This window comes from Brachyistius frenatus, unplaced genomic scaffold (assembly GCF_029030835.1).
Source record: "Brachyistius frenatus isolate BFR_SWC_R1_liver_20210118 unplaced genomic scaffold, ASM2903083v1 Contig_162, whole genome shotgun sequence".
NCBI lineage: Eukaryota > Metazoa > Chordata > Actinopteri > Embiotocidae > Brachyistius > Brachyistius frenatus.
This window is the reverse complement of record NW_027210761.1, coordinates 515201-541295: the sequence shown is the minus strand read 5'-3', so window position 1 is coordinate 541295 and position 26095 is coordinate 515201. Positions and strand designations below refer to the sequence as shown.

The 26095-nt window shown below is 41.2% G+C and overlaps 2 protein-coding genes and 1 long non-coding RNA gene across 6 annotated transcripts; 2 read left to right on the top strand and 1 right to left on the bottom strand.

Annotated features, from left to right (window-relative positions):
* Nucleotides 1–67: 67 nt before the first annotated feature.
* On the bottom strand, nt 68–9242 carry LOC138631642 (lysine-specific histone demethylase 2-like). The gene is made up of 21 exons (XM_069716723.1): nt 9057–9242; nt 8613–8755; nt 6741–6862; nt 6564–6653; nt 6236–6347; nt 6027–6140; nt 5891–5929; nt 5580–5772; nt 5244–5428; nt 4934–5104; nt 4734–4808; nt 4483–4617; nt 4161–4332; nt 3115–3242; nt 2648–2779; nt 2470–2544; nt 2227–2343; nt 1953–2078; nt 1533–1655; nt 702–854; nt 68–184 (listed from the first exon to the last, which is right to left on the bottom strand). Exons 1-21 carry the CDS (start codon nt 9070–9072, stop codon nt 101–103), a joined length of 2505 nt encoding a protein of 834 aa, XP_069572824.1. The 5' UTR covers nt 9073–9242; the 3' UTR covers nt 68–100.
* Nucleotides 8714–21483, top strand: LOC138631641 (cilia- and flagella-associated protein 69-like). 4 transcript variants are annotated; one of them, XM_069716722.1, is made up of 25 exons: nt 8738–8917; nt 9019–9121; nt 9596–9713; nt 10778–10840; nt 10920–10985; nt 11358–11467; nt 11549–11625; nt 12539–12637; nt 13677–13829; nt 14080–14257; nt 14495–14618; nt 14720–14768; nt 14885–15006; nt 15096–15327; nt 16189–16344; nt 16465–16589; nt 17075–17193; nt 17565–17646; nt 17742–17934; nt 18281–18418; nt 18795–18871; nt 19435–19632; nt 19947–20033; nt 20145–20228; nt 20759–21483. In XM_069716722.1, exons 3-25 carry the CDS (start codon nt 9630–9632, stop codon nt 20915–20917), a joined length of 2775 nt encoding a protein of 924 aa, XP_069572823.1. In that variant the 5' UTR covers nt 8738–8917; nt 9019–9121; nt 9596–9629; the 3' UTR covers nt 20918–21483. The 4 variants fall into 4 exon arrangements, with proteins under 4 accessions (XP_069572821.1, XP_069572823.1, XP_069572822.1 ...); XM_069716720.1 differs by lacking the exons at nt 9019–9121; nt 9596–9713 and having other exon boundaries at nt 8714–8797; nt 12539–12709; XM_069716721.1 differs by lacking the exons at nt 9019–9121; nt 9596–9713 and having other exon boundaries at nt 8738–8797; nt 10781–10840; nt 12539–12709.
* Nucleotides 21484–22116: 633 nt separating this feature from the next.
* On the top strand, nt 22117–25092 carry LOC138631670 (uncharacterized). Its single transcript, XR_011311738.1, has 3 exons — nt 22117–22216; nt 23596–23685; nt 24221–25092. It is a non-coding gene; the product is annotated as an uncharacterized lncRNA (long non-coding RNA).
* Nucleotides 25093–26095: the final 1003 nt, after the last annotated feature.

Sequence of the window (26095 nt, the reverse complement as noted above, 5' to 3'; positions counted from 1 at the left end):
AATCAGGTGACGCACTCCGACTTGATTAACGGTCTGTTGCTCAGTGCAACCCGTGAGTCCGTGCTGGTGTTTTTTTTTTTAGTGTTCTGGGTCTGACAGGTTACATAGCAGCCATCTTGCTGGCCTCTCTGACCCCGCTGAGGTAGGCGCCTGTCACAGTCTGAGGAAAGTGTCGGTTGGTAGCCTGTGAACAAAAACCAATAACAGGAAATCCATTAAAAAAAAAAAAAAATTTTTTTTTTTTTTTTAAAAACACAGGCGCATTGAAAATCAGTTTAAAAGTCTGCAGTATGACAATGTTTAGAGTTTTTCCCAGCAGATGTTTTGATTTGTTATCGAGGCAAACAAGGAGAACAGATAGATTTTTTTTATGTGTAAAGTGACTGCGAGATCCATGCTGGTTTATGGCGACAATTGATTAAACAAAACCATCGTTAACCAAAGTCAAATCAGTGACCGGCTGCTCAAATCAAATACGATTTTTTTTTTAAGCAACATTAAATGTCAAAAGTAAGTCTGCCTTCACAAACTCAGGTCTATCATTTTTTTATTAAATGGATCTGGACTACCGTTTTCAGAAAAGATCTTGTTGTAGAGCATTTTGTTCGATGTAAACCAAAGAAGACCGGGCTATTTAAAGCATAATTATGCTTATGAGCAGACACATTTGGTAAAAATGAGAAGAAAAAAAAAAGTTTAACCTCGCCGGCAAAGAACACTTTTCCCTGCACATCCTCAGCGAGGATGTCGTAGGCCTCTCCGCTGCCCCCTGTCTTCACAAAGCTGTAGGACATCTGGGACCACATGTCTTTGCTCCAATGTGTGACATAGAAGTGCAGTGGCTCTGGGACCTCCTATCAAGACAAAATTAAAAAAACACCAGTAAGTCTACTATAAGTAAGGTCGACTATACCTTGAATAGGTAGCACTTTATTAGCACTTACTTATAGCACTTTAAAGTTTGGCTTTCTTGAAGAAAATTGTACTTTCTTGATTGTTGTTGTGAATTTGTACCGTCATGGTGGAAATGCACTTATTGTAAGTCGCTTTGGATAAAAGCGTCAGCTAAATGAAATATAATGTAATCTACAAGTCTAAAGAATCGTGCTGAAAGGTAAAAGGTGTGTATAGTGCTAATAAAAAAAAAAAAAAAAGTGCTGGGTATGTTGAAAGTGTCCAATTAGCCATAGCGCAGCGACTTCATGTGTTTTTGATCATTTTCCTCCTGCGAGGAAAACTCAGGAACTCAACATAAGTTTGGGTGAAATCAGGCTCCTACTGGAGGTTCAGTTCCTACACTATGGTACTTTTTGAGAACTGTCTGGCTCATGGTTTAGTTTGTCTTCAGCATTAGAAGTTATAAAAGGATGTCTGTGTTCTCATGTGCACAGCTTTTCCTACAAATCCAAATCCCTTTAAAGGATCTAAATAATGTGAAAAGGGGACTCTTTGTTCCCAGTTCAGTGCACACTGGTCACTCTTCCTCTTCTCACCCCGAGTAAAAGTTTAAGCATTCAATATACCAGCTTTACCTGCTCTTTGAAAAGTTCACGCAGGACCTTCATGCACACATCGACCACCTCTTTGTCCTCCATGTCCCGGACGGCGAGGACAGCGTCACCAGTGATAACAGACATCAGCACCGCCTGCTTCCTCTACAAACACACAAAGACAGGAAATGTAGAAACTTTCCCTTCTCTTACTGTAATTTACTTCACTACACCCCTTTTATCTTTTTATATTCCTTCTGTATTCATGTTATGCAGCTGACGGCGTTCAAATGTCCCTTTGTCCTGTTTATTCAAGACATTAATGCCATTTGTTCTTGAAGTTGTGTTTGCAGTCTAACACCAGTTATTGTGTCATTTCTGATGAACAGTATGTGATTATGAGACATGTATTGCAGTTAGATATCGTCTGGCTATGTGGAATGAAAATGAGAAAAGTCAAACCTGTGGATCGAGGTCGTAGAAGACACCGAACATGCCCCTCTTTTCAGGACCTGGCGGGATGTGACCGAAGTAGTCCGCCCCTTGGATTTTGTTGTCCCAGAATCTGTACGGGAACTGAAGAGCGATCTGTAGGCGGTTTAAAAACTCAATTACAGTAATTACAAGGAAGCAACTTCATTTTCAGCGATCATTTTCTTTTTAACTGTTTTTATATTTCCCCAAAACAAAAATATAAACCTAAAAACGATCTGATAGAGTTGTGAAATGTGGATACCTTTTCTATGATTCCAGCTCCCAAACTGTGGATTGCTTTCAGTTTCCTTTCAGGAAGCGGGGGGTTGAACTGAATCAAGTTCTTCTGAAGCAAAGTCAACGGGACTGTAACAAGGACCTGAAGGAAGACAGGATGTTAAAGTGACTGAAGTGTGCCAACAATAACAACAAAAAAAATAGATCCTGAAACAACTAAATTTGGTAAATAGAAATCAGTTTGTTATAATAGAGACGATATTTTTACCTTCTGTGCCATCCACTGGGACCCGTTAGAAGAAGTAACTTTGACAACATCACCTGAGTAGTCAATGGCCTGAACCTAGAATAAAAAAAAATACACTTAATTTGATCTATCTGGTATAAAATTGAATGGGTGTAATATAGCCTGGTAAAATCCAGGATTAAAATAGTGAATTACAAACCGGACACTTTGTGCGGATGTCGAGGCCCTCGGCCAGTTTGTGGAGTAAAGCAGAGTAGCCCTTGGTCAGTAATGTGTGGTCTCCTGAGAACTGGGCAAAAAATTCATTGTGGTCCCAGGATCTTGCTGATACCTACAAACACAAATACATGACAAAATTTAATTTATCAAAAACTCACTAAAACAAAATGTGTTTCCTTATCATTTTTGCCCTTACAGGTCAGACAGACTGAGGGATTTTACACTACAGTAACAGACACATGCAATTCTGTTATCATATTATTTGGTGGATGGTTTTCCAATCCAACGTCAAAAGACACAACTTTGGTTTTGGTAACAATAAACCACCAGCCAAAACACATTCAAAACTTCCTGCTTACATCAACCCTCAAACTGTAATTATTCACAACAGGCCTGGAGGCAGCAGAAAAATCCCGCAGACCTTTAAAGTCTTGAGTTTTTTCAGACCTGGTCTAATGTGCTCCCGCAGGCGTACTCCAGGTTGCTGAGATGGAACTGAAGCACCTTCTCCTCCAACTCGCTGAACTGGATCCCAGACTCCTGGAGAAAGTTCTTCTTTACTTCTTGGACCTTTTCTGTACAAATAAAAAAAAAAAAAAATAACAATAAAAAAACACAAAAAAAACAACACACTTACTTAAAAAATGTTCACACAGTAGTGTGGCAGAAAAACAAGCTCACGGAGGAAGATCTTCATTATTTCAACAAAGACCGAGTTATTCTGCAGAGTAACTGAAGAGTTATTGATCACGCATCATATTTCATCCGCTTATCATAAACATACCTAATTTGGATCGTGGCTTCTTGCAGCAATCATCCAGCCATTAACTGATAAGTCAATGTCTCTGTTTGTTGTAGTTCTGGTTACACAGGATGACCCATGACATGACATGGGGAGAGTCGGGGTCGGCCGGCTCTCTGATTGCTACAACAAATAGCTACACTGCAGACACTTTGAAATACACACTAAAAGTGGATTACATGGATCTTGGTTTGACATTATTACATGGTTACAATTGTTTCAATAGTTTTACAATATAATTTTCCACCACAGTAGCTTTGTAGAGTAGCACACCTTTGCACACTCCGTTTTATTTTTATAACCTTACACTGCACAGATTGACACTGAACTGCTCAGTACTGCAACTTTTTGCGCTTGAGATTTGGAATTTATATGTGAAGTTAATTCATCTGACTGCAGAGTAATTATTTGCAGGTAAGAGCAAACATGAGAAGAGCGGCGATCACTGCTGCAGGAAGACAAATTTGTCAGAGGGTCACACAAGAAAAAGGAAAAGTTGAATTTGAAAAAACACAATCAAAAAAAGATCTAAATTTAAAGCACAGGAGTTGTTTACATTCGACTTATCTGCAAACATTTTGACATATTTTCCACTCATATCTTGTCTTCTTCTCAAAAGAAATATAAACGGGGTGTACTGATGCTCGCTAAAATTTCAGGTAAAAACCATCCTACTCTAACAGTTCAGTACCTCCCAGTGGTGTGTCCTGGTTCTGTGACTTGTCCTTCCTCCAGTCCGACACCACGTCCAGGATGGCGTTGAAGTGGAAGTCCATGCGCTTGTCGATGGCCGGGTCGGTGACTTGTCCTCCCTCCTGAAAGAGGTCACACCGCTCTCCCAGCTTATGCATCTTGATGCCCATCTGCAGCAGAGGAGCGAAGAAGGAAAAACACATTTCAGAACCCAAAGTAGAGCACTTCTTTTATCAGCAGAATAAATCAGACTTAAAATTGTGTTTAAGATGTACGTAGAATTTTGGCTTTACAAAGTGTTTGAGCACGTTCCTTCTTACCTGTTCACACATCAGGGCGATGGGATTGTTCACACAGCCGTTGACAATTTGAGCTCCTCGACCCACATTGACGCCCAGAGAAGTATCGTCCCACACCCGACCGCCAATTCTCTGCCTGGCCTCGAGCAGCACCACCTGTAAACCGGTGAAAAAGAGGAGTGTAAGCACGGCTGTGTGGTCAGGGAACAAGGTCGACTCTGAGTCAGGGAAGATGTGCAACAGGATCAGCAAGTGGAAAAAAGGATTTTTACCCGAGTGCCAAAGTTCTGCAGCTGCCGTGCAGCAGCGAGCCCCGAAGCCCCGGCACCGATGACGACGACCTTCTTCTGCATGAAAGGATAAAGCGAAGGACGTGCTGCGAGACTTAACCACATAAATGATCAAATAAAAAAAACTTGACATGAAGGTATAGATCTGTGCTGTTGTGTCATGATGAGGTGCAGAGACTCACAGAGGAATATCTTTCAGGGAGCAGAGGCCGTTTCACTGTCAGCACACCGGTGTTGATGAGGCCCTTTCTGGTCATGAAGTGGAGCACTCGGTCCATCTCCTGCACGCAGCGCACACGCACCAACCCCCGGACAATGATGTGCACAGCACATATCTGGGAAGTCAGCACCTCCTTCAGAAAAACAGGAAACATTTTTTTTCAGATTTTCCATTGTATTTTGGAGTTTTAGATTCTTTTTTCCCAGGAAAAGATACAATATTTAAAGCCGACAAACAAACCCAGCTAATACTGACAGATGTGTGCAGCGTACCTTGCAGTTCTTGTGCCAGGAGGCCAAGATGAGGTTCCGCAGGGCCAGATACATGGTGGGATCTCGGGAAAACTCTGGGAACTCGTAAAGCTCATCCAGCTCCATCATATCTGGCCGCACACACAGAGCCTTGCCACACTCATTGGGCTGGTAGAAGGGCTGGAAGTATGGACACAGGCCTGGAACTGACGGATACACCCATGATCACTATGTCACATTATTATATAGCTTGTGTAAACATCTCTAAAGTGGAGCCTTAAACTCGTATGTCTTTGTGCGTAGGTTTATTATGTGTAAATCACAGTACTATAAACAGTGGCGGTTGAACCGACGTACTTTGCGGCGGGACACCTCGGCAGTGATCCGCCCTCAGCTCAGCGAGAGACATGTTGCTGGGAGAGCCTGACGGACTCATCCCCACGCAGTCAGGGTAGTAGGCGGCGAGGAACGGGCTGGCCGGACTTTCTTTAAACAGCGGCGGCAAAATCAGCATCGAGTGCCACCAGTTGTCGGTCACCTCAGCAACTCTCTTTAGGAATGAGACAGATTGGGGTTAAAGAGGAGGCAAATCATCATAGCGTCTTTAAGCGGCACTACGGCACTTGGTGACAACCGCTGGCATCCACAAACGGATCATAACGGCTTACCAAGTCCTCTGGTTGGGAGCACTGGTCGGGTCCCTCGTTCTGTACGCAATCAAACAAACAAGATTTCCATCATCATTTTTTTTTTTTTTTTTTTAAACGCCTTGATGAATGGCTGATTTTTATTTTTCTTGTTTACCTTGATGTTGTTGAACTTCATCCCACAGCGGTACGTCGCTGCAAGCGAAGCGGTGAGTTGGATCTCCTTGGTCAGCTGACGCCACTTCCCGCAGTCCGGTTTGGTGCACTGAACCTGAAGGGGAACACGAAGAACGTGAACATTACTGCATCAGTGATTTGTAGGATTTCCAAAAATGTAATTCAAACATTCAGCTCAAACTCACTCACCCAGAATGGCAGCTGCTGATCTGCCATGAACGCTTTAAGACTGGGCTCACTTTTCCCGTTACTGGTCCAAACCCTCTTCCACGCAGCAAAGGTCTCATAGCCGTCTTTGTGACTAACATGAGGGGGGAAATATAAATTAATATTACAGTAATCATATTTTCTCTTTGACAAGAAAAACTGTGCGCATGCTGCTGCGTTTCTCAGATACCGTAAAATATTCTTCCTCTGAGCACAATGTAGCAGAACTTACTGAACCATTACTTAAAATGCATAAATCAGTGCCACGTTCAGTTATTACGCTCAGTTCGTCCGTCCACATTTCTTTTACCTTCTGTAGTAGTGATCGAAACACTCGTTGCAAAAGTGCTCGCCACAGGACAGATGATACCAGCGAGATGTGTATCCGTTTTTAGCACACCTGAGGAAAAAAACAGAGGCGCTTTAAAGCTGTCTGTATACAAACATTGAGTGATTATAGTGAGGATTTTGATTTCTGTTATTTTACCTTTCAGATGCACTTGCGAAACAAACGGGGTAAGTGGCAGAACATCCGGTCTTGTCACATTTTCTGTACTTCTTCTCAGACTGGTCATCTTCTTCCTCTGCGTCTGTGGCTTTTCTTTTGCTCTGTAATCCATAGGAGAGTAGTATCATCATCATCATTATCACCACCAAAACATTTTTATTGTACACTGCTCAAAAAAATAAAGGGAACACGAAAACAACACAATGTAACTCCAAGTCAATCACACTTCTGGGAAATCAACCTGTCCAGTTAGGAAGCAACACTGATTGTGAATCAACTTCACCTGCTGCTGTGCAAATGGAACAGACAACAGGTGGAAATGAGGCAATTATCAAGACAACCCTATAAAGGAACGGTTCTGCAGGTGGTGATCACAGACCATTTCTCTGTCTTCATCCTTTCTGGCTGATTTTTTGGTCAGTTTTGCATTTTGCCAGTGTCCTCACCACTAGAGGTAGCATGAGGTGTCTATAACCCACAGAAGCTGCTCAGGTAGTGCAGCTCATCCAGGATGGCACATCAACGCACGCTGTGGCAAGAAGGTTTGCTGTGTCTGTCAGCACAGTGTCGAGAGCACGGAGGAGATACCAGGAGACAGGCCGGTCCACCAGGAGACGTGGAGGGGGACGTAAGAGGACAACAATCCAGCAGCAGGACTGCTATCTGCTCCTTTGTGCAAGGAGGAACAGGAGGAGCGCTGCCAGAGCCCTACAAAATGACCTCCAGCAGGCCACTAATGTGCATGTTTCAGCTCAAACTGTCAGAAACAGACTCCGTGAGGGTGGTACGAGGGCCCGACATCCACAAGTGGGGTCTGTGCTTACAGCCCAACACCGTGCAGGGCGATCGGACTTTGCCAGGGAACACCAAGATTGGCAGCTTCGTCATCGGCGCCCTGTGGTCTTCACGGATGAGAGCAGGTTCACACTGAGCACATGTGACAGACGTGACGGAGTCTGGAGACGCCGTGGAGAACGTTCTGCTGCCTGCAACATCCTCCAGCGGGACCGGTTTGGTGGTGGGTCAGCGACGGTCTGGGGAGGCATTTCGTTGGAGGGCCGCACAGCCCTCCATGTGCTAGCCAGAGGTACCCTGACTGCCATTAGGTACTGGGATGAGATCCTCAGACCCATTGAAGACCATATGCTGGTGCAGTGGGCCCTGGGTTCCTTCTGATGCGTGACAATGCTCGGCCTCATGTGGTTGGAGTGTGTCAGCAGTTCCTGCATGATGAAGGCATCGATGCTACGGACCGGCCCGCCTGTTCCCCGGACCTGAATCCAATCCAGCACATCTGGGACATCGTGTCTCGTTCCATCCACCAACGCCACGTCGCACCGCAGAGTTGACCGATGCTTTGATCCAGGTCTGGGAGGAGATCCCTCAGGAGAACATCCGTGGTCTCATCAGGAGCATGCCCAGGCGTTGTAGGGAGTGATACAGACACGTGAAGGCCAAACACACTACTGAGACTCATTTTGACTTGTCTTCAGGAATCTCCACAGAAGTTGGATCAGCCTGTGATCTGATTTTTCCACTTTTATTTTGAGTATGATCCAGACCTCCGTGGGATAATGATTTTGATTCCCATTGATCATTCTTTATTTTATTCCCAACACATTCCACTATGTAACGAATAAAAGATTCTCAACTGGAATATTTCATTCATTGAGATCTAGGATGTGTTATTTAAATGTTCCCTTTTATTTTATTTATTTTTTTTGAGCAGCGTACTTGCTAAAACAATTAAGAAGAAATAGCACTTTTCGTTTTATGATCTCAGATGAAAGTTTAGGTCGATAATTAAACGTGTGCACGGCGGGAAACCGGTGCAGACCTCCTGCACTTTACCTGTCCAGGTGGAGGGTTGTTGGTGCGCTTCACCCGGACGTTGATCTGCCTTCCGGAGGAGCGCAGGGCCTGGCCGTCCCCCGGCGACTCCCCGGAGCTCCTCTTCTTGCCTCTCCGAGCACTGGAGGTATTCCCCGAATAGTCTGAACATGAGAAAACAACAACAGTGTGCAGCTCCAGATCAGGTTTAGGCCCCCTTTTTTTTTTTTTTTTATTTATTGTGACTGTTAAACCAATAACACGGGGTTCAAATGGGAGCAAATTACGCAGCTGATAACAAGGTGAATGAAACACGGGGTGAATCGGTATGTAAACACCGCGAAGGTGGCGACACATGTACAGATTAACCAGCTCTTTAAATCGGCTAAAAATAATAAATAAATAAAATGTCAACCTGTCACTTTAGCATGTAGCAAGCAGCAGGCGCGCGCCAACAACACTGACCTGCGTCAGACAGCATGGCTGCCCGCGGTGCGTCTCTACAACCCGGGGGTTTCACTGACGTCTGTGTGAGTTTTGAAGCCGATTAATAATTGTTGAATTCGTCTGCCCTTTTATTGTTGTGGCGGGGAGGAGGGGAAAAAAAAAAAAAAAATCAATGCGCTGTTGTTACGAGAATACCACTTCCTGTGTTGAAAAGGAACTGGGCGTGTCGTCCTGAATTAATTTTGAGCTCCGCCGCCTCCCGTACTACATGGTAACCGTAGCAACAGCGGTACACTGTCACTCCAGTTCAACGGAGCCAGGAGGGAAGATGGTGAACGATTTTTAATGAAGATTTGTGACCAAAGAAACAACTTTGCGACGGTTTTAGCTTGTTATTAGAAGAAAAACAATGCGGTTTGGAATTTATTTATTTTTGTAAAAAAAAATTTTTTTATATATATACTGTTTAAAACTGTGTAAACGACTAGTGAGCTTAAACCAACGAGGAAGAAAAAACATTTCGCGAAGCAGAAATCAAATGAAATGTTTGTCTCAAGACGTTGAAGCGAGAAAGTTCCTGAAAGTTTACAAATGGATGCAGGCAAAATTGTGCAGAGAAGAAAGCCGGAGATTCCTCTAATCAGCTCATCACACCGGAGCCAACACAGCCAGGAGGTAAATAAAAAAAAGCTCTAAACAATTAGTCTTCAAATAATCCTTTTATGACCTTGATTACTAGGAGAGGAAATTGAATGACCTTTAATTAATGTGTCCTTTAATACTCTTAAATAAGAAGTGATAAACGAAGACTGGATTAAAAAACAAACAAAAAAATTTGACAAATTTACATTTAAATTTAAATTTAAATTCAGTGATTAATGTCTACTAATGCTGCTAAATGACCTTTTGTATTGGTATTGTATATAAACAAAGCTCACTTCAGTTTAAGGATATTTTGAATTAGAAATAATGGGCATTTCCTTAAAATTCAATATGAATCCATGTGTATTACTGTCATGAGGCTTCGTATTATGGGGTCAAAATGTAATTTAAATACCTTTTTTTAAATGTTGTGGAAGTGAATAAGGACTCCAGCATTATGGGTTTAATCGGGGGCTACAGGCAGGACATGATTAAAATGTCACATCTGGTTTGCTGTGTGAGTTGCAGTTGATGGGTAGTTATAGAGGTGACGTTCACGGTGCACTGATAGCAGAAAGAACGAAAGTCAGTAGGGGCCCATAAGGGGTTCATTCAGCCATGTTGATTTCTCACATTCATCCACTTTGGCACTTGTTGATAATATTGTTGAGACAAGACTCGGAATATAGTGACATATTTATACATGAACTGTGCAAAAATGTTTACCTACTCTGTTTACAAAGCGTAGTAAACAGTCATTTTACTCCAATTGGCCAAATGGAGCAAATAAACTCTGAATGTTGTTTTTCTGATCCCAAAAAAACTGCAAAAAGTGTGACTGAATTACATATTTATATCCTATATAATAGATTTTGTTTTCGTATTTCTGTAATGGACTATAGGGTCTGGAAATCAATTTGACTTTAACAAAATATACCCCGAAAACCAGTTGAGCTAAACCAAGTATCACAACGGGTGGTGAGACGCCAATAACTCACAAAAGGAGCTTTGAGTTTTGGTTTTATATTATCTTCAAATGACCCACATACAAAATTTATTAAAAAAAAAAAAACAGTAACTCTTTGACAATTTCTCAGCAGCTCAGTGGCAAAAGTCTTGAGCTCAGTAAGGTGATTCATCTTCTTGAAGATCCTTTGACAGTAAGTTAAATTCGAATATCATTCTTTTTTTTTTCTGTTTGAAGTTACGCAATACTGAATCATTGTGTTTTTACTGAAGGCGAACTTGAAGGAAAGACATCTCTTTGTCCTGAAGAAACTACTGAAGAGAAGCCAAGTTGGCTTTGTATCCTTTCTTCTTTTTAATGTTCGGTCATGTCAACTTCTTTTTCTGAGAAGTCAATACCTTTTGCAAAATAATGTCTCCCGGGCGTCACACACTGCAGCAGATTGTCAAGTTTTCCCTCGTTATGATCCCCTGGTGCTGTGATGGAAATAGATCTGTGCGCATGCAACCTGAACACAAAGCCAACCATTGTTCCCAAGGCTCTAATTTACACTGCATTGCTGCATCTGTCAGCATTTTCCCTTTTCAGAAATAACCTTCAGTTATCATGATGACTTTTTGCCTCATCACTTCCCCTCCCTCACTGGGGTTTTCCTCTCCACGAGCAAACATTTTGCCAAAATTTTTTAAAACTTCTTAAACTATTTGAAGCTTTTGAAGGAGCTAGCGGCCGTCGGCAGGATACTCAACATCTGTGCTGAGAAAGTGCAGGATCACCCTGAATATGTGCCCATCTTGTGCGAGGCGCTTCAAATCTGCAGGTAAGAGACTCAGATATTTCAAACCGTTTCTTTTCTCCTGAGGTCATCTGGTCATCACAGCTTTGCTCCGTTTCATCTCAGGCTTCCCTTCCTGAGGGAGAGAGCATCCGACGAGATGAACTACGCTCAGGATGTCAGACAGTTCCTCTCTCACATTGGTACACAGCTCACTTATTATTTAGGGTCATTTTCATGCAGATTTTTAGGTTATTTTTAAGCTTCTCGCAGCCACTAATTTCCTTCTTTTTAAATGTTATTAAAATTCACTGGGAGACTTTAAACTTAAAGGATGAAGTCTGCATGATTTGACTTATTTCATTCTCGAGAGAATACAGAGAAAGAAACCAGTGGTGGCGTGTAACATTTACTCAAGTGCTGACTTAAGATTTTTGCACATCGATGCTATAGATGAAATATAGCTAACAGTAAATACACAAAGAAGTGAAGAGATTCCTATTAGTTTACTGATTGGTAGCTAGTTTGATAAACATTTAGACATCAATCAAAAACTTTTCATGATTTCTGTTGCTCAAATTTGAGCATTTGCTGTATTTCCTTGGAATTATTTTTGATTGTTTAATAATTTAGACTGAGACTATTAAGACTACATTTCTCACTATTATCTGAATATTTTACATGCCAAATATTAATAGATTAGCATTTGAATCCCTATTAATGTTGAAATAATCATTTGTATTGGCATACCAGTTGCAGTTTTTTTTTAATTGAGCACTTTTTCTTTTAATATTACATTTTCCTGATTCATTTAGATTATTAAGTAACATCTGTAATGCAGATGTTCCACCTGTAATGGATCCTAAATATTATGAGTCACTCTTAACGTCAAGCCCACTGGGTAAAAACAACTCTAATATACGGTTTCACTATAAAAGATGTCTCAATAACTTCCTAAAGTAGCTTTTGGGAAACTTTTGGATAACATAACTTTAACAGGATTTGCATTTATAACTAATTATTTTCCACTGCGGATTAATACAATTCAATAATAATGTTGTTCTTCAGACAGGCGAGTTGATGAGGAGTGACAGATGTTTTTTGTTGTGTTGGCAGGGTGTCTGATGAGGGTGTCCGATGCTGAAGTGAAGCAGCACGTAGTTGAATCTGTGAAATCCTTCTACAGCAGTGTGGCTCCCAAACAGCTGCTCGATGGTACGGACCGGCGCAACAAGCCGAAGCCTCGGACTTTCCACTCTAACAACCGATTTTCTAGACTTTCACTAAGTGAGGCTCTCTCGTGGCTTCTGTGGTGGCATGCTTGTGCTTTTGCTTTCTTTTTGGTTCTCTTTTTCTCTTTGCTGGTCTTTCTTTGCACTTCCTTTCTTCAATTTTCTTTCTTCGTTATAATCCAATAAACGGCCTAGATATGTAACAGTCTTGATAAATAACAGCGTGCAGCCGTGCCAGCTGCTCTGAGGCTGAACAGTACTCAGCCAGAGTGATGCTTTGGGCTAAATACTGAAAGTCATCAGCATGCTAACAAGCTGACAAGACAATGTTAAGTTATTTGTGTTTAACTAGAATAATAACTATATTCGCCGTTTTATGAAGTACAGGTAAGGCGGACGGGAATGTCACTCATCTTTAAAATACAAGAATTGAACAAATACAAATTTTGACTTCATGATGGTGCGATTAGTGGTTTCGATTCATCCTGGCGATTGCATGAATATGAGATCCAAAATTCAAACGGACCTATTTAAGAGTTGGCCAGACATTTCACTAAATCCTAAAATATGAACCTCATGGTGTAACTACAAGAAACGTTTCGTGGGCTCCATAGTCTGGGGATCGTGTGCATCCTGCAATAGATGAGATATTTTAGTCGTCATGAAATTGTGGACCAACTTTCCTAAATATGAATACAAGCACTGGTTCCAGAGATCCAAACTCAGTTTGGCCCTAATTTTTAAGTTCTTTTAAAACAGTTTTCTTTAATGTTTTCATAATTTTCCAGTGAAAATCTTATTTTTATTCTTATTCCTTTAATATCTTATCCAGGCACTTATTGGAAAATGTATTCAATTCCTATAAAATCAACCTTTTTTCCCTTTCATTCCTTCTTTCTGTTTTACTCTTTTCTGTTTTTTTCTTCTCTCATCTTCTCTTTTGTTTGTTTCTGTCTCTGTGAACTTGTTCCACCAGGCGGTCTGTCATTGCATTCAGTAATCTTTCAGCTGTGTTCCTTCAGGGCTCCAGCCGACCTCTCCGGGCTACAGGCTGCAGCTGCTGGAGCGCAGCGACCTGCCTCAGTCGCTGCTCCTCTCCATGGCTACGCTGGAGAACCAGCCGGCCATCAAGCTGCAGCTCCTGCAGACACTTCAGCTCCTCTCCAGCTCCTCCGGTCAGTAACTGATTTTTACTAAATTTTTGGACCGGTGTGAGGGAGGGGAGGAGCAGATCTGTCAGACTTGTCAATCCAGCTGTTGACCTCCTTCATTAGAGAGAGTGGCCAGTTCTCAAGATCTCAAATCACCATAATACCAATCAGACAAACAGTGATTTTAAGTGTCCTTAAGTCAATGTCAGCAGGTCACTGGGTTGTATTATCATTAATCACATCTCCATGATTATGTTTCATTTTGCAACCACAGACGTGAACGTTACCTCAATCCTGCGTGCACGAGGAGCCGAGACAATATGTCTCCACATGAACGAACCGGACCAAAGCGGTCAGGTGCTTCTCCGCTCCTCCGAAATCCTCTGGAACCTGCTGGACAGAGGCAGCAAGGAGGAGGTCGCCGCTCAGCTCAGCAGCATGGAGTGTGCCGTGTACGCGTCTCCTCTTGGTTTAAGATGTTTTCACTTGATTAGGACAGTGTGTGAGGAAAAGCCACCTGCTTGTTTACTTCAGTTTTACTTAATCCTGAAATTTTGAGCATCGTATAATCTTAAACTCCTTAAATTCATCAAGAACAATTCCTAAAACACAAACGTTTAAAGTTTGGATATATATATGTGTGGCCATTATTTTCTAGACCTCTTTCTTTCTGTTCATTTGTGTCTTAGATCCCTGAAAGAAGCGTTTCTTCACCATCTGCTGAACAGTTCTCGACTTTCTGACATCCAACTCAGAAACGACCTGCTTGTGATCACAAGTATCATCGCTGAAAATCCAAACTGTCCGCTTATTGTGAGTACAAAACAGTTTAATAAATCATAAAGTGATATTTTCTGTCACATCACTGTAAAATGGGCCACAGTTTGTCTTGACATGATGTTTCTAATATTCAGGAGAGTTTATTCGCCAAGCAGCTTGTGGTTCTCGCCACATATCCAGAGCGTGAGGCCTTTTTTTCCCCTTTATAAATCGTATTTATTTATTGTTTCTACAATGTAATGTTTTATGAGTGCAGTTGCAGCTGTTATGAAAGCAAAATTGTTTCATCTATGTTTTAGTGAAGAGTCACAGCCCTACGGTCCGCAAGCTCAAGCTCCCCTACAATAACGAAGACCTGAAGATGAAGAAGTTGCTGTTGAATCTGTTGGTTTTGATGTGCAGGGATTTCACTGCCCTGCAGGTCAGTCACACACTCGGTGCTTCCGTAAATGTATGAACAATTCAAATGATAAGTCTGAATTTTCTCCTTTTTTTTTTTTTTTCTTTTAGCTTTATAAAGAAGAACGAGTTGTGCTGGCTCTGCTGAAGCTGGTGAAGCCGCCCGCCGCCTCGTCCGAGCGCCGGTCAGGTCCACGTCTCTGGTCTGCGGTGCAGCGGGAGGAGCTCCAGCTGCAGGCGCTCGCCACCCTCGCCACCGTCGCTCCGCTCCTGCTGGACGACTACCTGTCGTGTCAGGGAAACACCTGCCTGCTGCTCCTGCTGGACTGGTGTGTCGGGCCAGGTCAGGATGCACACCGACAGGAGACAGTGTGTGATGTATCTGAAAGGTCAAAGGTCATCGAGTAACACGTGTCTTATCAGAGTAAACATTAAATCACTGCAAAATGCAAAAAAAAAAACAACAACAAACAAACTCTTAAGCTTCAATTACACTTAGATACAAATCCACAATTCAAATGCCCGCAGTGCGTAAACCTGAAGCGATGAACTCAAAATAATCTCAGAATCACAACAATACACCTTTTAAACCCTTTTAGCACTTCTACTTCTACTGACACTTCATTACCTTTAAGTTTCAACAGTTGTTTCTTATCGCTCATTCAAGTGAAAGTTTAACCAGATTCATCTCTTATACGTCAACTGAGTTTAACTGCTTTCACCTCTTTTACTACAAATGACACTTTAACTGCTTTCATTTTTTAATGCTTGAACTAAGTTTAACTGCTCTCATCTCTTGTACTACAATTGACAGTTTAAGTGCTTTCATTGTTTATATTTCAACTGAGATAAATTGCTTTCATCTGTTTTACTATAAATGACACTTTAACTGCTTTCATTGTTTATACTTTAACTGAATTTACCTACTTTCATCTATTTTACTACAAATGACAGTTTTAACTGACAGGGCCCAAGTCTGAAATGCTTTCACTGACTACCCTTCTACATAAACTTCAGACCCTGTCAGTGTTTAACTTTATCTGACACTTCAACTGCTTTAAGTGCTCCAACTTAACTTTATATTTTAACATGTTCACAGTGTTTCCACCTGCAATTTTCAGTCCACGTGAGCAAGCGTAACCTTTTCCGACCAGTTAGTCCACAATCAGTGAGTGTGTCTGTTAACCTTCCCTCTTTATTTCAGACACTTTCTCCGGCCTGTGTCACGGCCTCCACGGCACTGGAGGCCAAGGCAGTAAGATGCGGTATTGTATCAAAGCGCTGAAATCAGTGGCTTCTCTGGGTGAAGAGTCTGTAAACCAGGACCTTTGTGATCAAGGAGCCATCAACCAATTTCTGGGTAACTGAAACTAAAACTGGACTCAAACATCACATAGTGCTCGGAAGCAAACTTGTTCTGCTACTGTTAATAAATGTGTTAAATGAATTCAGCGCAGTCAGAGTTGTGGCATTTTCACAGGCATTTTAATCCAGATGGAAGCGAGTCCTAATGATGGTGATGAGGAGGATGTCATCACTCTGGAGATAAAGTCGGACATTCAGCAGATCCTGTCGGCGCTGTGTGAGACCGACATGCACAGGAAGGTAAAGCTGAGAAAAACACTTTGTAACCAACCTGTTGAAGGTACAATGAGAGTTTGACGTGAATACAGCATCTTTTACAAAACAGTAATGAGAGTGAAAATGTGTGAAGTCAGTTTCTTATTCGATTCTAGCAGATGGTTACTCCTCAAGATAAAGAAATCATCCATTTCTAAACATAATAGCTTTAATATAAATATATTTCCATTATCCCCACAGCTGTAAAACTACTATTGTTTTTAATAATGAATCTCTTTTTTATACTGTATATCTGCAACTTTAAAACTAATATGATTTACCTTCTAACTTTCTTCTGGTTAATATATTTGTTAGCTGCGTGCTCAAATCAGAACATGCATGTTCTTTTTACAGTTTCTTAACCCACACTGTGAAAAACAAAAAAATATCCCTTAATGAATGTTTTTAATATTGTTAATGATTTCGTAAATCTGTTTTTGGATGCTGATGGATGTAACTTTGTGTTGCAGGACCTGTTTGGGTCGGAGGGAGTCGAGATGGTACTGCACTTCCTGAAGAAAGGCTCCGACAAGTTCTACAGCGGCCTCGGTCACAACAAGCTCATCCTGTCCACTGTCGACTGCGTGTGGTCAGTTCAGCACACTTTTTTAGTTAATTTAATAACATTATTATTATTATTAAGGGTACTGTCATCTACACTTGCCGAGATGAGTTGAACACATTAATGTGACTGATAAGCAGATGTATATCTTTCTGCATCATTCATTTGGATGATATCGGTCCCGAATTGGGGTCCTTGTGTCTGTCTTGGTTGCTTTCAGGGTCATCGCTGCCTTTGAGGACACAAAGGAGACGTCCTTACCGAGGCTGTTTTTAGATATTTCTGTCCAATAAAACACCCAAATTCAGTCAGTAACAGCTCGACAGCTCGATAACCTCGGGCTCCCTGCTGCGCCACAGTTGAGAAGGTTTTTGTCAGTGTGCTCTGTATCCCTTCAGGTCCTGTATTGTGGGCTGCTACACCACAGAAGATTACTTTCTGGCTAAAGAGGGCGTGTTTCTTCTGCTCAACCTACTAAGCGTAAGCACCTGTTTTCTCAAACTTATGTTGTGGCTCAAAAGATTTGTTTTTCTTCCCTTTATAAAAGGATTTCAACTTGAAATTGTCTCCCTCAGACGTACCCCAGATGTGTGCACGGCATCGTCCTCGCCACCCTGCTGGAGTTGTGCGACAACCCGAACGGTCTGTCTCACCTCCTGAGCTGGAGGGACGGCGACGGTCGGACGGCTCCCAGACTCCTGCTACAGCTGTGGAGGGAGGAAGAGGAGGTGCTGGGCGTTACCCGAAACCAAGATGGAGGGATTGCAGGTCAGTCTGCAACTTCAAGTTTAAACCAAGGAGTAAATGACGACATCAGATTTTTCTGCTCAGAAATCTGTTTCTTTTTACGGGTTGTGGGGGTCATAGTTGCCGCCATCAGATCCAGACAGTCAGATCATCACAGTAATTACTTGATAATGTTTTCTTTATATTAGATATTCCACAGAAACAAAGTGTTACATGTTTGTACCAACTGATCCAACACAAAGAAGAAAACAATATTTGTACATATCAGTGGGTAAAAGAAAAGGTTTTAAGTCTTGTAAAGCAAATGTGTAATTTAAAATATTTGCCTTTGTTATATCTTTTTTTTTTGTCCATTTCCATCTTAAAGATGCTCAGAGGCCCGTCCTCAGTCATCACCAGCAGGACGACTTCCAGCTGTCGTTTCCCGCCAACACGCCGAGTGCAGCAGTGTTGGAGATCTCGGAGAACCTGCGCTCAAAGATTTACTCCATCTTCTGCAAACTTGGTAAAACAGTAGCTGAAGAATTTAATCAGAATTTCTGTCTAGCTTCTCCTAAAGGCCAATTTTAGTCTGTTCAGTTGATACAGAATTATATATGTAGGAAATAAATGGTTATAAATTTGGATAACAAAATGGTATTTTAACATGTCCCATGTGACATTTAGCATCTTTTGGCTTGTTAAACTCTTCATTTATCCTCCTGTTTTTAACAAATTATATATTTTAGCGTCACACTGGTGAGACTGTAAACATGCAACATAATTTAGATTCAAGATCATTTGAAGTTTGTAAATACCTGATCATGACGTATTGTAATGGTGGGACTGGTAATGTTGTTTGCAGATAATAATAATATGAATTTGTTACTTCTTATTTTCAGGTTTTCAGGAGCTTCCTGGATTGTCGACCAAAGATTACGTGACTCTGAGCATCATCAGGAGATATCTGGACTTTAAGGTAAAAATAAATGTCAATGCTGGATATGAAAGTTGTACAATTCAAGTTACTATTCAAGGCCATTAAAGGATATCTTCCACATGGACCTTCAGTGAAAGAAATGGTGGACTAAATGAAATAACACAGTCCGTGTTCTTTGCAAAAAGTGTCAAAATGTATCTGACGTTAATGAGCTCTCAGGTGTTGATATTAGTCAGATCAAGTGGATATCTTCCAGAGTTACAAGCTTTTTAGTGCAAATTTCTGTTTTAGTTGCTTTGCTTCCACTGCAGCTCAACAGGAACACAAATAACACACAAATTTCCTCTAGGACTCTTAAAATAATCATTTTATTTGTCTGCTGAATCCTCAGATTAACATCAGACAACTTTTACGTTGAAAGTTTATTAGCAGGAGATCTCTTAATGGCCAGTATGAACAGGAGGAATGATTACAGTATGCAAATATAAGCATAAATAAATTAGGATAAATTGTGAACCCTCCTTTTAAAGTTTAATTTGTCTATCAAAGACTTCAATTTCAGAGACAGTATAAACATTGATGTGCATGTGGTGGTGCTGCAGGTCGGTGAGGTGTGGGACGAGATCAGCAGGGAGGTGAGTTTGGATGGCCTGAGGCCGATCAGCCCGGACGAGGAGAGTCTGAGAGCCATCTGTAGGATCGCAGAGGACACGGCGAGGAGGATTACCGCTGAACAGAACAGCATCGTGGAGCAGCAGCAGAAGGAGGACATCAGCGAGGAGGAGCTCATGTACACAGAGGTGCAAAGACTTTAAGAGTAGAAACACCTCAGAAAAGTCTGTGAAAGTCAGCTGAAGATATTTTTCTTTATCAACAAACAAACCAGACACATTTATATTTTTTTCATGAACTGATGCACAAACTTGACTTTAAAAGGAAGGTATCCCTCAATTGTTTGTCATCAGTGTATTCTGAGGCAGTCTTTGATTTCTTTAGAGGTGATTTCAATTAAAGCATCTTGTCATTGAAAGTAATTTTTCTGTTGGACTTTCTCTGGGATATTTTGTTTTCATAAAATGAACTCTGACTAGATTTTGGTGTCTTTTTTTGGCAGATTAAGTCTCACTGGAAGCAACGTGAGCTCACGGCCAAGTTGTGGGACAATTACGTTTACAAGACTTCAAACTACGAGATCCTGAAGGTTTTTTATTTGCAGATATATATATATACCACAAATCCTACAAAGAATTGATCTGAATATCTACACTTCTATTATGAGTCATAACATGCTTTGTGTATATTTTGTGTGCAGGAAGTAAAAGCGCAGAGGGAGAAGTACATTGAATCATCCAGACCCAAACCAAAGCACGAGGATGCTGCTATTCATCCTGCAGAGGTCTAACTCAGCTTTTATCTGATTTAACTGATTTTATGCTCTTCAATCTGTCGGTAATTTGACAACAAAGATAAAAACCTAAAGTTGGTTCAGCACAGTGATTGAAAAATGATACACTGAGTTGTCCTGTTTTCACAAATTGTGGCAGTATACCAGGTGATAAAAGCATAAAGAGGCAGCATACAACATGCTGCTTCCTCGGCTGATTTTCTGGTTACAGAATAAGCATTTTCTAATTTCATGAAACGTCTTGCAGAATAGATCGACGAGTTTCTGGCTCTTAAAGCAGCACTAAAATAAAAAAAAAAATTTGTAGATAAGTTCAGAAAATTAAATCGCTTCACTGTAATACAGCCTTTAAAACCAGGAGAAGACATGTCTTACAACAGTGGGACGATATCTAAACTTTACGACACCTAGTTTCATATCAATATAACATCAGTGTATCGCCCAGGCCTACAAGCAGTTACGCAGAACAACAACGACCTCGCTGACGGTTTCACATGTTGTGTTTTTCTGTGTGTTTCCAGCACTTCATCGGACACATCATGGCTGTGGAGAACACGGATGCTCCGGGACCTGCAGGAGTGAAGGTGACGCTGGCCAGAGCTGCGATCAAGTCTGCACGTCAGGACAAAGTGGAACCAACAACACAGGAGTACTTCAGCACCATGTCTGTCAGAGACTGACGTCGCCAACACAAGCCCTTTACCTTATTATTGCACCTCAACTTTATGTTTTCAATCCACTGTACACCCATGACGGACGAAGGACGTTTTCAATGTGTGCAGCTCATTTCCCGTGTCTGTAGATATTGAAGTGAACATGCAGCAAATGCAGACGTGAGGTCAGACGATGTGCACAATCAGCATCTTGTTGTCTCGGGCCGCCTCCCAACCCCCCACTCACACCGCCTCCATCCCCTCAGCGGACATTACATTTACTTACATGGGGACTCATCCTAACTTCACACAACCAAACTTACTTAAACCTTTAATCAATCAAACCCGAACCTGAAACCAAAAGGGAGGCGAGTCCCCACGATGTGACTGCGTAAACAGATGTATGTCCCCACAACGTGAGTAATACTGGTACACACACACAGTGCTGCAGTAAAATAGTTGTCCTTTGTGGACAAGGATGTATTTTTTTCAGCATGTCTGACACACAGATGTTAAAATTCATGTACATAAAATACCTTCAACCTGAAACATAAAAGCAGTTTCCAGATGGAGAATTGAATTAACTTTTAAAAACGAATTAAAAAAAATTTGATTTACGATCTTATCATCAAGCCTCTAATTTTAATCTTTACATATGTTTCTCTGAGTTCTTCCTCCAACATGCTGCATTCATGTAACCAGTGGAGCAACATGAACAATGACACCTTGAACAATCAATGTGGCATCATGGAAACAAAGGCCTTACATAACATCACAATCTCTTTAGACGGGAGAATTCAGCACTTTGATTTTGTCCTGTGAAGTTCAACTCCCCCGTTAACCCTCAGATGGCCATTTTAGTCGTTAAAAAGTATTTCTCTCTCTTCTGTGTTTTTCGGCTTACGTAAGTCACTGCAGCGCATTAACACGCATGTTCTTTGAAGCGTGCAACATGCTGCACAAGAGCCACTTCTTCTTCCTCTCCTCTCTCTCTCTCTCTCTGCTCTCGTCCACGTTTCCTACTGGCTGGATGACCAAATCATCGCTGACAGGCCGGCGCTTTTTCGCGTAGCTCTGTGAGTGGTTGTGCGCTGCAGGCCGTCACCCTGGGACGCTCACACTGTACAAAAGAGCAGGGACACACACACACACAGACAGACACACACACAGACAGACACACACAGGAGCCTCTTCAGTGCCGCTGTTTGTTCAGGCTGCTGAGGGGGCTTCGCATGCTGTCGGTCAGTCTGCGGGCGCTGCTGCTGCTTCTGGATCCCGGCTGGATGCTCGTCAACTCTCCGAGGACCTGAAACTTCAAACTGTGAGGTAGACTTTGTTTTACTTAAAGACTGGTGATGCTGAGTAAACTTTTACCCTTCGGGGTACCACTTCACTTTTGACGCCCCCCCCCCTCCACACACACACACACACCTATTCAGCTTTTATAAGCACTTGATAAAAGGGATCATAGCACACTTTAATGTTGTTGTAAAAATACTTTTTAAAGTGTTTATTAATGTACAGTAATCAGTTAATAATAATAATAATAAGAACTTTATTTCTATAGCGCTTTTTTAAAAACAAGTTACAAAGCGCTTTACATACATTTAAAACACAATATGCAACAGTATAAAATATAATGATAAAATACAACAACAATAATAGTGAATCATTAAAAATGCAGTCAACAAAAGGTGAGTCTAAAATAGTGCTTTTGTAAGAGTGACTTAAAGAAAACTCCTCTGGCAGGTCGTTCCATACCTGAGGGGCCCGGTCACCTTTGGTTTTTATGGTTTAAAGTTACAACATTTCCTCAAAAGACACATTTTATTTTATTACAACTGTGTTTTACTATATAATGTGATCAGCCTCCACTTATTGGTGCCCACGTGAGGATTACAAGGCAAATACAGCAACAAACATGATAAATATATCTGCTTACAACTATATTATAGTGCACTATATAACATTTCTCATATGTTTATTTAGTAGATTGCTGATAAGTATTAAACAAAGGTTGATTTAAAGTAAAATTCTGGTTTTATTTTTACCTTTTAAATACATTGAAATGCCTGGATTTTCCAGAAATTGTGTCCAAAATATCATTGATCTTATTGTGATTGGACTAAAAGAGCAACAGTCTGCAGGATAATATGATATTTTAAAAGTCACAGGTGTGAAAATATGGTTTATAATGGAGAAGAAAATCTCCGGAGAAAGTTAGAAAGTGTCTGTTTTGAAAAGGATAAATAAATTTGTAATCCCTGTGATTTTTTTTTTTTTTTTTTGCGTACTTGTTACCAAATTCTACTTTTCCGCAAAGATGTGCTTCTCTAATGTGGCTCAATTATTCCTGATTATCCCCAAATTAACTTGAATAAAAAGTACAATATCCGTCATTACATCCTCAGACAAACAAGCTCAGGTTTTTTGTCTTTTTTAATACAAGTGAGGTGTCACAACATGATGAGTTAATAAGAAAGAAAAACATTTGATTCACAAAAGTGTGTTTATTTTTTTCCTTCCTTTGAGTTCTTCTGTTTTTCTCTGTGAAATACCAGCTAGTTTGATCTTTTCAGGCTTTTTTTTTTTTTCCTGCCAAGTTGTTACAAGGATGTGTTGTTTGTTTTAAGGAGTCATTAATTTCACCGTGTAGTCTTAATTCAACTTATTGTCGGAGTGACTGTAGTTTTCTTCTCCTGCAGGACGCTTGTCGACTCGTCTGAGAAGCTCCAGCAGCAGAAATGATCCTCAGACTGGGACGACTGACGCCGGGATACTTCCGTCTCCTCCAGGTCGGTTTGTTACATCTACGTTCATGTTTTATTTAACTAGTTCAGGAAAGATGTGTTCATGGAGAAGCCTCCTGTGAGCACAAACAAGGAAATCCACTGAATTAATATGTCAGTTTTTTTTTATTTTTTTTTATTAAAGATACTTCAGATTGATGAAGAACAGCAATGGACAACGTGGGAATTAATATTTCACAACGAGCTGACGGAGCTCATCTCAGGAGGGTTATGTTATATAACCTTCTCAGACTCCAGCTCACAGCTGCGTGATGCAGAAATGTGATTAACATCTTCAATCCAAAGTTTTCTTCCACTTCAACCGCGCAGCTTTTTATTTATCAGAAGCAGAAAGCGGCAGATTTTTGTAGTGCATGTCTTTGTTTTGTTTTTTTTAGTTTATCTCATTCATGATATCTGGAGAAACTTGGTGATGTCGCTGCGTTGTTATCTGTCCCAGTGTGCGGATAGAGAAAGGGAGGAGAGAGGCGAGTCGCCGGAGCTGTAACACCCGTGTGCGTCCGTCCGTTCCCGTCCGCAGAGGCAGGTGTCCGGCGAGGTCCGGGTGCAGCCGCCGAGCAGCCTCGTCGACCCCATCGCCATGACGATGGCCGCGGTGGGGATGGGGTTGTCCCTGTACAGCGCCAGGCGCATGGCGGAGCGGGTCCGACTGAAACACCCGAGAGATCAATGATGGAGGTCGGCGATGAAGATGAGTTTGGTGACGTACGTGACAAGACGTGTGTGTGTGTGTGTGTGTGTGTGTGTGTGTGTGTGTGTGTGTGTGTGTGTGTGTGTGTGTGTGTGTGTGTGTGTGTGTGTGTGGACGTGGACGTCAGAGAAGGCTCGAGAGGTTTAATGTCGTTTTAATGTGTTGATTGAAGGAAAATCTGAAGTGTCCCAGAAGGAAAGTGTTCAGTGGGAGGATTTGTCGATCACAACGTAATAAACAGACACATGTGAGCCTGTAGTTGAACAACTTTGCATATTATGTGCAGACTGCACAGTTTAGTGTTGATGCTTAAATGAAATTAATCTTTTACCAGCAATTGTCACTACCCTACAATTTAAAATTTAATAAAAAAAAAAATAACCACAAAATCTGTAATGAAATAATTATATAATCATGTCAGTTTGTTTTATTTATTGATTTTAGTCAAAGACTAACACTTTTCCTTCAAAACACTTTTATTCAGTCATTTGTTGTATCTTATTGTACTTTAGCACCTTAATGTTTTCAAATTAACTTTTAAATCTAGAGTATTTTTATTCATCATGCAGCTACAGGAAGAGGTGTTTTTCTTTTGTTTGATGTTAGTAGAAAAAGTCTGTAAATGTCAAATAAAACGATTCTTTGTATTGACATAATTTTGTTAATTTGACGTAATCCTGAAATAAATAGTCACATTTTCAGTATCTGTGTGCAGACTGATGTTTTCAAAGCGGTCTCCGGTTTTCAGGCTTCATCCACGTGGGAAAAGTCGGAGGGGGGGAAACAGATGGTGTCGGGCGACTGCACAGTCTGTATGGAGCGATTCATGTGAATGAAACTCGGACAGGGGAAGGGATTTTACCGTGAGGCTCAATGAGATACCGTGAATGACCGACGTGCCAAATCCTCTGACATCACCGGCTGTATTTTCAAAGGAGGTTCGTCAATTCTCCTGTCATGAGTTTGTCAAACAGCCTTGGCCCTGAATGGGATGTGATGACCTCCCGAAAGTGCACAGCACTTTTAAACAACCAAAAAGAAGAAATATATATACATATAGTGGAAAGCGGTGATAATCGGGGTCCGAGCAAATTTCAAGCAGTAGAAGACGAGAAGCACATGAAAATAAACCACGTGCACACACTGCAACAGCGTTGACCAGTTGTACTTGTTGATTTGAATCGAGGATCTTCAGGCCTGCAGAGAAGGAGACTCACAGACTGCACCACCGGGGAAACGTGCATGATCACAAACATATGGCATTTATGTGCCCGTTTGTATCAGAGAGCTAATGAGCTAACTGCTAACGTCAACCTATAACAAAAATCTGTCTCTGAAGGCCAAAAAAGTTCTTGTGTAATGACCTTATTTGATCTGTCATTAGGTTTTTACAGCAGGTGTTTTTGATGTGCTTTAGGTTGTTTTTCCCTTTTTAATTTGATGGCATTTTGTACTTTTAGTTTGATTTTGAAGGTCATACTTTGAGAGTAGGCCGATTCCTTGCAAGAGAGACAATAAAACACTTTTGAAATGGTCAAATGAGTCATAATTAGTCCATATTAAATATGTATTAACTGGTTCACGAACTCAAACTAGAGTTTATTTGTGATAAGGATAATGGGTCTGTGTAAATTGGTGGTGCAGTTGTTAACAATCTGGCCTCATAGTAAGTTTGGTCAAGTCCCATCTACGCTTGGTTGCACT

Bases quoted from the DNA above. Each gene is read 5' to 3' on its own strand.
- LOC138631641 (XM_069716719.1), top strand. From the start codon at position 9,071: ATGGCTGCCCGCGGTGCGTCTCTACAACCCGGGGGTTTCACTGACGTC. The intron at 10,986-11,357 runs GTATCCTTTCTT...AACTATTTGAAG, and splicing joins AGAGAAGCCAAGTTGGCTTT to CTTTTGAAGGAGCTAGCGGC. The intron at 14,258-14,494 runs GTACGCGTCTCC...TTTGTGTCTTAG, and splicing joins AGCAGCATGGAGTGTGCCGT to ATCCCTGAAAGAAGCGTTTC.
- LOC138631642 (XM_069716723.1), bottom strand. The intron at 5,429-5,579 runs GTACGTCGGTTC...TGTATCCGTCAG, and splicing joins CCGAGGTGTCCCGCCGCAAA to TTCCAGGCCTGTGTCCATAC. The intron at 185-701 runs GTTAAACTTTTT...TTTTGTTCACAG, and splicing joins AAGTGTTCTTTGCCGGCGAG to GCTACCAACCGACACTTTCC.